This window comes from Narcine bancroftii, chromosome 12, assembly GCF_036971445.1.
Source record: "Narcine bancroftii isolate sNarBan1 chromosome 12, sNarBan1.hap1, whole genome shotgun sequence".
Lineage (NCBI taxonomy): Eukaryota > Metazoa > Chordata > Chondrichthyes > Torpediniformes > Narcinidae > Narcine > Narcine bancroftii.
This window is the reverse complement of record NC_091480.1, coordinates 26,312,927-26,328,906: the sequence shown is the minus strand read 5'-3', so window position 1 is coordinate 26,328,906 and position 15,980 is coordinate 26,312,927. Positions and strand designations below refer to the sequence as shown.

At 39.7% G+C, this 15,980-nt stretch overlaps 1 protein-coding gene across 1 annotated transcript in view; it reads right to left on the bottom strand.

Moving 5' to 3' along the window:
* Nucleotides 1-15,980, bottom strand: part of sdk1a (sidekick cell adhesion molecule 1a) — a 681,074-nt gene that overhangs the window by 364,115 nt on the left and 300,979 nt on the right. The window contains exon 5 of the mRNA XM_069906184.1: nt 10,601-10,734. Coding sequence (XP_069762285.1) covers nt 10,601-10,734 — 134 coding nt within the window. The remainder of the gene's footprint in view (nt 1-10,600; nt 10,735-15,980) is intronic.

The window sequence follows — 15,980 nt, the reverse complement described above, 5'->3', positions numbered from 1 at the left end:
AGACCCCATCCCCATCTGCTTCTCTGTTTCCATCTCCTCTAAATCTTTCTCTCTTACTTTCTTCCCCCACCTTTCCAGTAGCCTCGCCTTCTACCCTCTGACCTTCTGTCCTACAGCTTTTCACTTCTGGACCCTTCCTAGCTTCTCTTCCCCTTAAGCATATGTGATGTAACCTTCTTATTTTAGTCTTGATAAAGGGTCCCAGCCCAAAATATTGACTGACCATTTCTACCTATGGATCCCTCCCTGACCCATTGCAGTTCTTTCTTTGCTCATGATTCCAGTTATCAAGACTAGGATGCAAGATGGTGCCAAGGGGGCTGAAAGGTTCCTAATCATATTGGAGGTTCAGATCTGGAGCTCGGGTTGGCCAAGTTCTGGACTATGTGTGACTGCAGAGGCTGCAAGAGCACTGGAGGTGAATCCATGGACACTCGGTGATTCGGGGGGGGGGGGGGGGGGGAAGGAAATCTCTTTTGCTTCTCTTTCTCTAACTGTAAAGAGGTGCCTCAAGCAATTTCTGCCGATGGAGAATCTGTCTGCCAAATGTAATTTTGTGTAATATGACATTTATAACATGACTGTAGCGTCTTTGATCAATAAATAGTCGCTTGAAGGATGTGAGACCCTTGTTCGTGACCTGTTTCTATTAATTTACTACCAAGTCCAGATAGGTTCAAAAGATTTATTAACACACGATGACCTGTAAAAATCTATAATAACGTGATGTAATAATCTTCTTTAAAGTTCCATAAATAGCTTAACGTAAAATAACTTCTGTAAAAGAGATCCTCAATAACAAAGTAGAAACCATCCGTAATAATGGTCAATGAAAATTATGGGTGCCTCACTCACCCTCCTCAACGTTATGCTGTCATAAGGCTCAATATATCAATGTAATAAGATGCAAACAAGGGAAAAGTCAATTATTGAAACTGTCACCTTTGTGTAAAAGACAGATCGTCTTCAGTATGTCGCTTGGCTTTCTTCAACATTCTGCTTCTCATAGGAAGAATTTGAACTCTTAGAACCAGATTTTGAAGATTCATTTGATCCTCTCGATTTTAATAAATGTATCTCTTTCACCTTCCTTGCAACAGGTTTGCTTATCCTTTTCTTTCTTTTTCTCAGTTGGTCATAGATAAGGTAAGTTACAAATTACATTAGTTCTTCAAACACATCAAGAGTTCACAACATATGGAGGAGTCACGTGATGGAGTAGTGGCCGGTCGGGGAACTCCAGCCCTCTCCAGAAAAGTAAAAAAAAGACAGTGAAAAAACAAAGGCACAAACACAAAAACCAAAATAAAGTGAAAGTAAAGGTGTGGAAAAAATGGCAGTGAAGAAAGAAAAGCCAAAAGCAACAGGAAGCAGAGAAGAAGAAATGACGTCAGAAGAAGGTGAAGGCCTTACCTGTGCGAGGAGGCCCGCCGTGGAGAGAGAAGCCCGCTCCCTAAGGTCAGTTGAAGCCCCGAACTCGGGACTACAAAAATGGCTCACGGAGCCAAACAAAAGTGCGCAACCGCGCATGCGCGATGTGCAAGACAAAAATAACACTGACGGGAGGGGGGACCAGCTGAGGAGTCAATCTCCACAGCTGAAATTGACAACCACAACAAAGCAGCAAGAGGAAAACATAGAAAATAACGAGAACAATAAAGAAGAGAGTAAAAAGAAATCAAAGAAACAACAGATGACCAACCCAGAGGAAGAAGACCAGCAGCAAGACACTTCTAGTAAAAATAAGAAGACCAGCAGCAAGACACTTCTAGTAAAAATAAGAAGACCAAAAATACCCAACAAAATAAAACAAACAAACCAACAAGAAAACCAGAAGAGACAAAGGTAAAGGATACAGATCCTGGAGTAGACTCAGAAGAAGAAGAGGAAGAACACAGAGAAATGGAAGATGAAGGAAAGGGCAAGTACATGGATATATATTTTTTTAAGAATATATGGAATCAGTAAAAGAATGGCAATCACAAGAATTTAGTGAAATATAAAGAAGAGTAAAAAGTACAGAAGAAAAAATGAATAGATTAGAGATGATCATGTCAGTTATAGGAAAAAGAGTAGACAAGGTGGAAGAACAAGAAACAGCCATAGAAATGGAAGTAGATGACTTAAAAAAGAAATTAGAAGAATCTGATAAAAAAGTTAAAGAATTCACAACATATGTGGAATCCTTCTGTAAAGAAGTAGACAGGCTTCACTTACGGCTCCTAAAGATCTCTTTAACTCGAACTGCAGCCTTTTCAACCACTCTGGCTTCTATTGCCTTTTCCTGCAATTCCAGATCCAATTTTGCAACTTCCAGTTCACTCTCAGTTTCTGACAGTTTATTTTGGAGTCTTTTATTAGATTCTCTCTCTGCATTCAATTCCTTTGAGAGGAAAACAATTCTCTCATTATCTTCTGAGAAGTTACCAACTTGACTTGAAGTTAAAGGATCATTTAATACATTGATACTTCTGAGATGTGCAGAGCAACAAAGGGATTTAGGAGTGATGGTAAATAGTACCCTCAAGGCTGATACTCAGGTAGATGGTGTGGTGAAGAAGGCATTTGGAATGTTGGCCTTCATAAATCGGAGTATTGAATTCAAGAGTTGGGAGGTTATGAAGAAATTCTACAAGGCATTGGTGAGGCCAAATTTGGAGTACTGTGTACAGTTTTGGTCACCAAATTATAGGAAAGATATAAACAAAATAGAGAGAGTACAGAGAAGGTTCACGAGAATGTTGACAGGATTTCGAGTTACGGGGAAAGGTTGTGCAGACTAGGGCTTTTTTCTCTGGAGCGTAGAAGATTGAGGGGGGACTTGATAGAGGTGTTTAAGATTTTAAAAGGGACAGACAGAGTAAATGTGGATAGGCTTTTTCAATTAAGAGTGGGGGAGATTCAAACTAGAGGGCAAGGTTTAAGATTAAAGGGGGAAAATTATAAAGGGAACATGAGGGGAAGTTTTTTTACGCAAAGGGTGGAAGGGATGTGGAATGAGCTTCCGGAAGACGTGGTTGAGGCGGGATCGTTGGTTACATTTAAGGATGGACTGGATAGTTACATGGAGAGGAGAGGACTGGAGGGGTATGGACCGGGTGCTGGTCAGTGGGACTAGGAGGGTGGGGATGTGTTCCAGCATGGACTAGTAGGGCCGAACTGGCCTGATCTGTGCTGTAAGTGGTTATATGCTTTCACCCCTCCTGTAGTAAACTCAAAGTCTTTCTGCATTGTCGTTAGCTGGGCTTTCAAGTTACATTCTAGATTTTTTTTCTGTAGTCAGCTGTCCTGTGTAATTAACCAATGACTCGTTCTCTTTCAAAAGATGAATCTCCTCCAACCTTCTGCATTTTGATAAAAATGAATCTCTTTCCTCAATAACTGCATTAATTTCTTCAGCAGTTATTCTTTTCTTCTGCTTTTTAGCTTTGTGAATTATTTCAGCACACTGTTTATCCAATATTTCTAAATCTTCTTTCAACATTTTGTTCTCTGAAGGCAGTTGCACCAGTTTTGAGACATTTCTTTTAGTCCTGCCTCAGATTCAATTACACATTTGAAATATCTTCTAATACTTCATTTTCATCTATTGCTCGTGAAAATAATTCCTTCAATGCGGGATGAGATTCTCCTGATTTATTTTCATCAGGCAAGATTTTCTAACAACTGTTTCTATTCGTTCGAAAGTCTTTGATCGTTATTGAGATGTTCAGGAAAGTCTCTCTTGAACGCTTGTTTCAATGGTTCATTGACTTTCACAGTTTGGCACTTGTTGACTCTTTCTGAGCAATATCATTCTTTCTTTCTTATGGCCCATTGATTATCCACCCAAGAATAGTTTTAATAGAGTAAGGCCCATCTCTCACACTCTGTATCACTTGTATTGGTTCCAGAGCCTTTGGTACATCTAAGCCAATTCGCATCTCTATCAGAGCTGTCTTTCAATATATAAACTTTCCTCAGATATGACCACTGATCCACACCATCTTGATGTGGGATGTTTCCTTTATTCACAGGCATAGTCTTCTGTGTGTATATGTCTGGAAGATTACAAAATTAGATTACAAAATGACTCTAGAAATCATGTTAGTTTCAATGACCTTTTTTTTGTCCCAGGGTTTCCAATAGAATCTTTGTCTTTTTTTCTTCAAGATCAAGATTTTTCATAAGCCCCACAGTGCAAAATGCCACAGTGCTATCTGGCTCGAGAAATGCATGTGTACGTACTACTGCATACCCACTTTTGGCCCTGACTTGTACAGGCACTTTTGAGAGTTTGCAGTTATCCTTACCGGCCCCAGTAAGACCATTTGCCTAAACTGAGGCTATAACACTGTTTTCTGCTGCTTTCTTTGTATCTGGTTGCTCATTTTCCAGTTCGTTATTACTTTGGTGAATATGCAGGATTCTAGGCGGCTTCAAATTGCAGGCATTACAACTAAGTTGCTTCCTGTAATTTTTACTGATATGCGCTTTACAGATAGAGCCAAAACATTTTCCTTTTAAGAAAGCGATTTTCTCATTATGTCCCTTCTTTTCCAATTTTGAACAAATTTGCAAAGCATGTCCACCTTCACAGAACAAACAGCTTTTCTCAGTAGGCAAACTCTTCTTTGGTGACTTTAATCTTTTCCTTACAACTGACACAGTAGTGGCAGAGGTACTCCTTTTCAATTTTGGACTTGAGCTTCTTTACAGCGGAGTGATCTTGATATTTCCAAATACTGGTAGAGTTGCGATCCACACGTGCCATTCAAGGAGTTCCTCAATATCCTCAAAAATACCATCCTTTCTATGTTTTGTCTGAAGTTTACCAACTCTTATTCTCCATGAATCCTTCAGTTTATAAGGCAATTTAACATATTAGAAAGTAAGGTAAGCTTATGCATGCAATCAATATCCTCCATGGCATTGCAATATCCTCTTAAAAAGGAGTATGCTTAGTATCCTCCGATCTTATTGATGACCTGAAAGAACCTTATCTTTATACGCCTTGTCAATTTTATGCTCATTGCCAAAATGATCTTGCATTAATGCCTCTGCCTTAGTGAATCCCCTTTCTAGATCCATTTGCAGGCTGTTCTCCAGTGCACTGTTCTAGGTAATATGGCTTATCTCTGGCATTTTTATTATTTCTTTCGATATTATGTTCAAAAGATTTAATAAATGCTTGATAGTGATGTGGATCTCTACAAAAATTGAATCTCCTTGGGTAAGGAATAGAGGCTTTGTTGCTGCACCAATAAAGCAGTAATTTCATTTTGTTTTGCCATGATTGACAATACCTTGTTCACTATAGCTTAAAGCTGGAACATTAGCTGAAACCGTCACAGGGGAGGATTTAACCTTGTGACTGTGGAACAAAGGGTTCTGCCTTAGCATCAAATGTTCTCATTTAATGAGATGACCTCTTAACATCACATCTCTCAAATAGGTCGCTCTGAACAGCAGATCCTTTTAAACCTGTCAGTACCTTCACTTCAGCCTTCTTAGCAACAAAGTTTTGATTTCAGATTCAATTGTTCCCCCTTTTTTTTTTAGCTCCGATCACTGTTTTATTTGCTGCATCCTTAGCTGTTCCTCTAAGGCTTGTTGTAATTTGGCCTGAGCCTTTATATATTGAGATGAAGCACTTCTCCTGCTTCCAGCATTTGACACACTGTCTTCTGGATTTACTTCCGGTACAACAGTTGTTGCCCAGAAATCTGACTCCTTTTCAAATTCGAGTCGTACATCCTCTTCGCTTTCGTCCTCTTCGCCAACATTTTGTGACGCACCTTGAGCCATTTCCCTATCACTGACTCTAGAATTAGCTGACATCATTTGCAGTGCTTTCGCGGAGTCTTTACTCTCACCAGCTGAAGCTGCCTCTTTTTCTTTAATTGCCACCTTCAGTCTAGTCGACGAGCGCACTTCTGTCACCTGTTGTATACATAGACCCCATTGGTGCAGTCCTTTCTTAAGATCTGCTTTCTTCATGTCTTCAATACTTTGCTCCTCAGCAGCAATGCCAGTGAGAGCTGTGGCCATTTTACTCATGTTGTTCCATTGTCCATCAAGCTCAAGTGGGGATGCACCACACAAGCCAAATTAACAGTCTCCAAAGGACCAGCGGCACCAAATCCAAACTGTGTTCAAAATTTGCCACAAATACACAGGAGTCCACAGACAAAAGCTTCCGTTGGCTGTAATGTGCTGCTGTTTAATAAGCGAGTTTCCACCACAGCATCTGCCTATACAATATCACTGGTTTTCAAGAAATGGCTCTACCAACGTGTCAACAAAATCCTCTTCTGACAGATTAGAAGTTTCAAACTCTTTTTCTGGCCACTACTCAGGCCGATGGATATGGATTACAGACTGCAAAGCAACTCCATATTTCTAAGATGGCCGCCGTATTGCTTTCAATACAATTCAATTTCCCCTTACCGCAGTTCAAATGTTGCAATGAAAGAAGTTTCTGTTGACTTAATTTTCGTTGACTAAATGCAGGGACTTTGAACAATAAATAGTCACTTGGAGGCTAGGTAAGACCTTTGTTCATGACACATTTCATTAATTTACTACCAAGTCCAGATAAGTTCAAAAGGTTTAACACATGATGACTTTAGCAATCTATATTAACGAAACGTAATGATCTTCTAAAAGGTTCCATAAGTAGCTCAATGCAACATAACTTCTGGAAAAACGATTCTCAATAACAAAGTAGGAATGATCCGCAATAACGGTCAATTAAAATTAAGGGAGCCTCACTCACCTTCCTCAATGTTATGCCGTTATAAGGCTCAATGCAAGCTAACTACCTGCACCAATCATGCCTAAAGTTTGCGCAAAGCATTCTCGTCCACAGGCCCCCCCCACCCGTGCATGTGCCAGCTGGCCCGGTACGTCTAACCACTGGGCATGCACCTGCCGGCACTCATGCATGTGCACAGTAGTCAACATGGCAGCGCACAGCCTACGAACCTAGGATATCACCAACACCCACGGGAACCAACGGACTTTGTCCAACAACAGGTAAAAAGAGAGCCTTTGGCTCATACAATGACAATAAATTTAATCTGCACCATTTTTGTTTCTCTGTTCTTCCCTGTCCTGGCCCCAAGCCTATTAAAACAATCCACCTCCTGCACTCTGCCCCCATATGCTGGCAGCCTGACCAAAACTCCCAAATTCAAAAGATCGTAGGAAAGAAGAGGGAATAGGTAATTTGGCCTCTCATGCCTGTTACACCATTCCGTAAGATCACAGTTGATCTTTCAATCGAGTATTACTTCCTGAGATTCAACATTTTCTTCCCTTCATGTATAATTCCATATCTCTGTGACGAAGTTCTACATGCCTCTAAGATAGAGAACACCAAAGATTCTCTGCCTGCTGAGAGAATGAATTTCATCTAATTTCTGTCCTGAATAGATGACCCATTATTTTGAGGCAGTGATCCCCAATTACCCAATTCAGCTCCAGAACAATTTTCTCTGCTTCAGTAAAGTCATTTCTCATTCTTCTAAACTCAAAAAGTTAGAGGCCAGTGTGCTTAACTTACTATACCAGAAATCAATCTGGAACACTTTTCACGCATTCCCTCCACATCATTTCCGAGGTTGGGAAATAAGACCGACTCAGAGTATTCCAGATGCAATCCCACCAGAGGTCCATGTAATTTGATGACGATGTCACTCTTCTTCTCCCTTGGACCTGAAGATTCGTCCCCCCTTTGGACCTCTCTCCTCCAATACAATAAGCCAGTGATCCTCGCCCTTTTCCTTTCCATTCTCATAACACCTTAAGTTAGTCCTTACTAACTACAGAGCACCTATGGCAGAACACATTAAGGTATTATTTAAAGTTTGTGAGTGGAAAGAAAAATCAATACAAATGCTATGCCTGTTCAATTGCTTACATGGTCTGCACAACTAAGATTTTAGGGGTTTGGTATTGTTGGACAGTGATGAGAGCTCTGACTGCAATATTTGCCCATCCCACACATTGGGTGCTGGTACCTCAAACCTCAAAGTTCTGAATTGAATCAAAAAAATGAATAATTGTTTCTCTCTCTAACCCTTTTGCTGGCCTATAAGTACCAACAGCCTGCCCCTAGGAATGTAGGGGAAATGGCAGAAACTGAGCAGAAGTGCTTGGCTAGGAATTCTGCTGGCATCTAGTATGAGGCAAACAAAAAGAAGAAACTGCAAAGGAACTGAGGAGTCTGACAAATTTGCCTCTTCTGAGAAATGTTAAACTGATATCATCACAATATTTAAAAAAGCTTGATTACCTGCTGCTGAATTCACTTTTCTATTGGACACCAAACTTTTTTTAATCATTTGTGACAGGAAATCACTAAAGTGCAAACAGTCGATGATCTATTAAAAATTTCAGCAAGTTTGAGTCTCGTGTCTTGTTATGGCATGTCATGCATATTTTTAAAATCAAACTAATTAGAAACTGTGAAAAAAAAATCAAACACCACAAGCTATTTCCAGTCAGCAAATGATAATGATCTAAAATTAAATCTTAGCTGAGGCTATATTAGACAGTAGAATATAATTACTGTATCCAATTACAATTGTATAACACTCTTCTTTCAATGTTATGTAACAGAAAATTTCTGCACAATTCAAATTGTCGTTCCTGGTGAAAGACCCTTACACCTCAGTCAGTTGCAGGTATAATTCTTTGTAATATCATACTTTTGCACAAATGCAGGAGAACCTAGAACACATTATCCTTGTTGCAACCACAACAGAGTACTTCCATCCTCTTCCCCCACTGGATTAACGACCTTATCATCCTGTTATCTGCTTCCTCCACAATGCTGAGTTTAAGACCCAAATCCTGAATTTGCTCCTCCACAACTCTCCCACCATATTCAATGCTGGTAGCCTCCTCCCTGGTCATGCATTACTATGACAACAACTACATATCTCCCCACCTTCAATCATCCACCTTTTTTTAAATTCGGAATCCTCATCACCTGACCCCAATCCAATCATTCATTAGTGTTAAGTTCCAATATTTGCAGTCTTAGTATTTCCAGCTGATCACATTGCATGGGATCAATGTGATAATATTTACAGTTACCAACAACTGAATTCAAATTTGGAGCATCATTCACTCCACCAAAGCTTTAGACCTTAACCACAAAGGAATATGCATCTTCTGGGGTGGGGCGGGAGTGGGGGGGGGGGGGGGGAGGGAAGGGGTGGCCAAGATGGGTGGATGTGAGTGGGGAGAATGTCATCTCTCCTGCTACATTTCACCAACACATCTTCTTGGGTGCACTACAATAATCCTTAAAGATTTATAATTTAAGATTTATATTTATAACAGTGGAGATTCATTCAAAAACTTTCAAAATAGTGTCGATTTAACAGCCTTGGAGGTGCCAGAGATAGCAGATACTCGAATCTTCAACTGCTTGAGAAATTGGAGATTCAGGTAGGAGCAGGCAGGCAAAAGGAGGGTCAACATTTTGGTTGGAGAACCAACTCCAGAACTGAGGCAGGAAAAGAGGTGATGGTTGGCATTCCAACGATGACCAATTTGTCACAGGGGTTGAGCGAGAGGAGAATTAGATGCTAGGCCACCAGGACTGATGCAGAGTCTCAATCCAAATCATCAAGCTTTTATTTCTTTCCACAGATGCTGAATAATTTGCTGATTCCTCCAGCAGTTCATCTTTTGCTGAGAGAAGTGTCTTGTTGGGTGTTGGGTTTCTAATATGTTCACTCTTTTCACGTTCAAAGAAAATGTGAAGATTTCCCAGGTTCAAATCAGTTGGAACGCGCCAGTCATGTTAATCACCACTGGCCTTTGTCTGCTCCACCTCCATCAGCTGCCATCTTCACCTCTCCCCTCTCAACCCTGCCAACAATGAATCTTTATTGGACCTTTTTCATTATAGCCATCAGGCCTTTAAACCACATTGCATCAGTCCAACTTATGCTTGCCAACCAATATGGTATTCTAGGCTAACCCCATTTGCCTGAACTTAGTCTGTATCCCTCCAAGCCCCTCCTCTAAAGTTGCCCAAATGCCTTTCGAATGCTGTTAATATGCCTGCTTCTCTCGTTTCCTCTGGCAGCTCATTCCAGATATGGACCCACCTCCTGAGTGAAAGAAGTTTCTCTCAGGTCCCTCCTCAATCTTTCTCCTCTCACCTTAAATCAATGCCTGCTAGCTCTGGAATCATCTCCCCTGGGAAAAAAACACTGTGAGTCTTCACTTTATCATTTCCATCATGATTTTGTAAACCTCTACAAGATCACTCCTCGGACTCCCTCACTTTTCACCTCCCTTCAATCATTATACATTACAAAGTCTGGAAATAAATAAGGTAAGGAGCCACAAAATTATATTTAATTGGCCCGATAATTTTCATAAAGCTCATCACCCAGCTGTTCACTGCCTCCTTTTCAACCAAGAATGGGTTCAAATTAATGTTTTAGAAATCTTGTCATTTCATTCTGTCATTACATCCAAAAAAGCATGGATTGCAGTCAAAACTTTGGTCAACAGATTCTTTCACACATCACCCTGCAGAGTGTTTCTACTCTTGCTTGAGTAAAAGTACAAACTACTCTTTTTTCACACTTACTTGAAACTGTCAGGAAGATAAATGGACTTGTCCCGTTTTCACCATTCTTTTCATTGACTGCTTGTACATAGTAGCTTCCCGAATCTGTCGCAGCCACTGAAAGCAGTACCAGGTGATTGTCGAGTGTTACTGCACTGTAAAAAAACCCAGAAAAGAAGCATTATCAGTCCAAGCTTAAATGGTCTTGCATTTTCAAGTACAGTTCCAATAGCTGGTAAGAAATAGAGCTGATAATTACTGAATGTTGAAAACACACTCAAAATCCACTCAGAAAGGAAAAATCTCTAGACTTTTATTGTGTTTGCAGAAAAATGTTGCCATGTTGTACTGATGTAATACATAGGTTTTCTGTCTGAAGGAGATGATGGCCAATAGGTAAACGCTGCTTTATATGGAAGACAGTAAGAGACCTCCCTGAACAGATGAAAGACCCACTCAAAAGACAGTAGTCCCTCATTATTGCAATCGACTGGTAGTCTAGACAAGCCAGTCTCAATGGGCCTCACAGGTCCCCCTTAGGGCCATAGCACATTTAAGTGAAAGCCTTGTTTTCTTTCACTTCACATCAATTTAGGACAACGGAAGAATATGAAGAATATATAGTTATATCTCACATAGTCACTACATAATGTTGGCATGTTCAATTTCCTTAAGTGATTACGAAATATAAAATCCTTTCAATATGATCTCATCTCCTATTATTAGGTCAAAAATTGAAATCTTAGAATTGATTCTGATAACTTTAAAACAGCAGTGAGATCTGGCCTGATGCAAGAAAATGGTGGGCCCGATAACAGCACCAGTTAGCTGCAATGTTTTTGACTCTTCAAGGGTTATGATGGGAAAAATCACAACTCTCGCTCCCAACCTCTGCCACATTCTATTTCTGATGCAAAATTTTAAACGTTTTAGCAACTTTGAAGATCATTGCTTTGCCTTCAAGGTGGAAGAATAGCAAAAAAGAAAAATGCTTGTGCTTGGCTGGTGTGATTCATCTGCCACATCTTCGAGGGTCAACTTTTGAGCCTACAACTCCTGATTTTATCCTTGGATAATTATTTTTGACCATGAGGGAGCCCCACGTCAAGGATGAAAGTTACAGCAAAGTGGTTTGTGGGGAATAGAATAAGAAGACGTAACCATGGAACTTTCCTACGTAAAAACATAACCAACAGCTCTTCCTTCCCTTCCTGGAATTGAGTTCAAGATGCAAATATATTGCAAATATATTCCCATTATTTTCTTGACCATGATTACATCTCATAACTCCTGAATGATGGTTTCATGAAGTGTAGGTATTCCGTTAATTTTATACAACACAAAAACAAACTCATTCTGAAGTAATTCCATGTATGTACCTGCATCAAATCATGGCAGAGACCAGAATTCTAATACACTGGAACACATTTGGGGTGGCATGATTAGCGAGGCAGTTAGCGCAATGCTATTAGAGCACCAGCACTCTGGCTTCGAATTGGCATTGTATGTAATGAATTTGTACCTTATCCCCATGTTTGCGTGGGTTTCCTCCAGGTGCTCCAGTTTTCTCCCACCCTTCAAACATTTGAGGAGATTGTAGGTTAATTGAGGAATTTGGGCTGTTCAGGCTTGAGGGAGCCTTTTTCCTTGTTGTATGTCTAAATTTAAAATACTTTCCTACTGAGCTTAACTCACAGACTGAGGTACCACCTCAACAATGTTTAGATCATCTCATGGGAATTTCATCACTACTTCAATGCTTCCATCCTGCAGATATCCAAATGATAATCAGTGAGGTTTGAAAAGCTGAAGCCCAATTATATTTTTGATCTCCAAATCCAGGGCAAATTCTTTAACATCTCAGATAATAAACTTTGGCAAAAAAATAACTTTCACAGCACTCAGTGATAGCTGCACAGAAACTGCAATCCATTCCATTTTCTATCACTTCCCTTTTATCAATGTGGCTATCTTTGATCTTATCACAAAATCAGACATCCTTGTTTTGGATTCCTTGGAATTCAGAATCATAATGAAAAACAATTTGATCGATTGCAAATACATCTCAAAGATAATTCGAATTGAACTCTTGTTCCCATTAAACGCAAAGCAAACCCAAAGTCCTTCATAATTTCTGTGAAGTTTAGAGTACTTCTGCCAAAATAATGATATCCAGTAAGATCAATATTAAGACTGGAAATGCTTTTCCAACCAGCCAATGTCTTCACAGGATCCCCTAAGCTACAAATCTCACTTGAGCCATTCATGACATTCCAACATTAGTTCTTAAGCCAATGAACCACAAAACAGAACATTTAATTATTAGTGAGATGGAATTGTACGTAACGGAAAGGTTGAACGGAAAATGTCATCGTCATCCTGGGAAGTTTTGGCTAAATTTCATTCTGGGAAAAGTCTTTTATAGAGTTCGCATGCTCCTCTCAGGATGAAAGGCAAAGTTAACAGGAAAAGGGAACATTGGTTTTCAAGGGATACTGGGGATCTGGTTAAGAAGAGGGAAGTGTATGGGAGGTATAGACATGGAACAAATTAGTTAATTGAGAAGTACAAGAAACTCAAATCAGAAATCAGGAGGCTTAAAATAAGACATGAGGTTGCTTTGGCACCATGTGAAGAAAAATCCTAAGAGTTTCTCCGGGAATATTAAGGGCAAAAGGATAGTAAGGAACAAAATTGGTTCCCTGGAAGGTCAGAGTGGTCGGCTATGTATGGAGCAAGAAGAGATGGGGGAGATCTTAAATGGGTTTTTTGCATCAGTATTTACTCAGAATCTGGCAGTCTATGGAAGTGAGGAAAGCAAGCAATGCATATTAAATAAGATGTTTGCGGTCTTAAAGCAAATTAAAAGGGTGGATAAATCCCGAGGGCCTGACAAGTTATTCCCTTGGACCTTGAGGGAGGCTAGTGTAGAAATCGCAGGGTACCTGGCAGAAATATTTAAAATTTTCTTAGCCACGGGTGAGGTGCCAGATGATTGAAGGGTAGCTCATGTTTAAAAAAAGACTCCAAAATTAGCCCTGGAAATAATGGCCAGTGAGCCTGACATCAGCAATAGGTAAATTATTGAAAACTGTCCCAAGAGATCAGATATAAAAGTATTTAGATAGCCAGGGACATTATGGATATTCAACGTGGCTTTGTGCAAGGTAGGTCATGTTTATCTGATCTTATAGAGTTTTTTTGAGGAAGTTACCAGGAAAGTTGATGAATGAAAGGTTGTGGATGTTGTCCACAAGGACTTTATTAAGGCCTTTGACAAGGACGCACATGGGAGGTTAGTCAGGAAGGTTCAGATGCTAGGAATTCATGGTGAGGTAGTAAACTAAATTTGACATTGACTAATCGTGAAAAGCGAGAAAGTGATAGTGGATGATTGCTACTCAGACTGGAGGCCTATGACTTGTAGTGTTCCTCAGGGATCAGTGCAGGGACCACTGTAGTTAATTAAATTTAGACATACTGTATCAGGCCAATTCAGACCTATGAGTCACTGCCGCCCATTTTACACCGCATTGTCCTACACCCTGGTACAATTTTGAAGGATGGGTGGAAACTGGAGCCCCCGGAGAAAATCCACACAGACATGGAGAGAACGTACAAACTCCTTACAGACAGCATGGGTCTGGTCCAAATAACTGGTGCTGTAAAGGTGTTGCGCTGCTATGCCAACCATGCCATATCAATGATCTGTATGATAATGCAGTAAATTGGATCAGCAAGTTTGCAGATGTCACAAAGATTGGAGGCATTATGGACAGTGAAGAGGCTGTCAAATCTTGCAGAGGGATCTGGTCCAGCTGGAAAAATAAGCTGAAAAATAGCAGATAGAATTTAATGCAGTTAAGTGTGAGGTGTTGCATTTTGGAAGGACATACCAACTACATGGGCTAAGGGTGAAAGGGAAAAGTTTAGCGGGTACACTATGGGGAACTTTTTCATGCAGACAGTAGTGGGAGTGTGAGATGAGCTGCCAGCTGAAATGGTAAATAGAAGCTCAATTTTCACACAAGAAACATTTGGGCAGATGCATGGATATGGAGGGGTGCAGATCAGTGGGACTCAGCTGATTAATAATTGGGCACAGACTAGAAAGGCCAATGGGTCTGTTTTCTTTAATGTTCTATGGCTCAGTCACAAAACATTGAATTTCCATGAGACCATGAAACCACTGCAGAATTATTCATCCTACTTAGATGAGAGGGCATCATGAAGCCAGATAGACCAAAAGACTTCTTCGATTCGTTTACAACATGATTCGTTTCTTCCAGCTGATTAAATACTTCAGTGTTATGCAATCTTATTTAAATAACTGTCTAAGACTTTTTCCTTAAAAGCCCTGTCCTAAAGTCATCTCGTCTTCTCCAGCATATCAATTCAAATCCATCTGATAAAATTTTGGTTTATAACACTCTGTCATCTACATCACATATATTTATAATAAATTATTAAAGCCACAGTTAGATTTAATCTTCTGTTGGTCTGATTTCAAAGCATACATTGAGATTAAATTTTCAAGATGTCTAAGTGTAACATATGGTAAAGACAGATTGAGCCCTGTCAAGAAAATCTTTGGCAATCAAAGGTTTTATTTGAATTAGATATTCCATTTAATCTTTTTTTTTTACAGTGGAATTTTACAAATCTATATAAAAATCAATACAAAGCTTTGGATGAAATATCTGAAGTGAAATATAGATTACAAACTAAAAATAGGGGAAACTTTCAACTCAGATTCAAGAACCCATGGGAAATGTTAGTCCAAGTATAATAAGACAACAGAAAGTGACAGTTAAACCAGTTAACAAACGAGGCAAGTAAATCCAACAACAAATTATAACCCGACAACAACAAGAGACCACTATCATTCCAATCTCATAGATGCTGTTATTTTTCCCAAGACATCAATGTTGAAACCATCATATTGCAGCTGTTCACAGATTAAATTGCTAGAGAGATTGCCTTGAATTTCAATAAAATAATATTATTTTCAATATTATGTGACTGAAAAAAATGTATTTTGCCCTGAGAAAAATAACAACCATATAAGAGTTGTTTTCTGTCACTGGAAATTCAACTGACTTTTCCCAGAGTGATGACACATTCCTCATTCAGAGCAGAACCGCAGGCAAAATGTTTGGTCCTTGTTTAATATTCCTTTTGTAGCACTGTGGAGAAATTAAATTATCCCAGAAGTACCCATCCTTCCACACTTCCTGGAAAGTATATTTTACTTACAGGATTCAAGAGGACCTTTGCAAATTAAGGCTCAAAGTTACCTTCGATCCCGCAGCCACTTATCTCTCCACCCTTGGCTTTAACTCTTCTATTTGATCGCTCTTTTGCCCCTCCCCCCCCATCCCACTCCAGACATTTACCAACT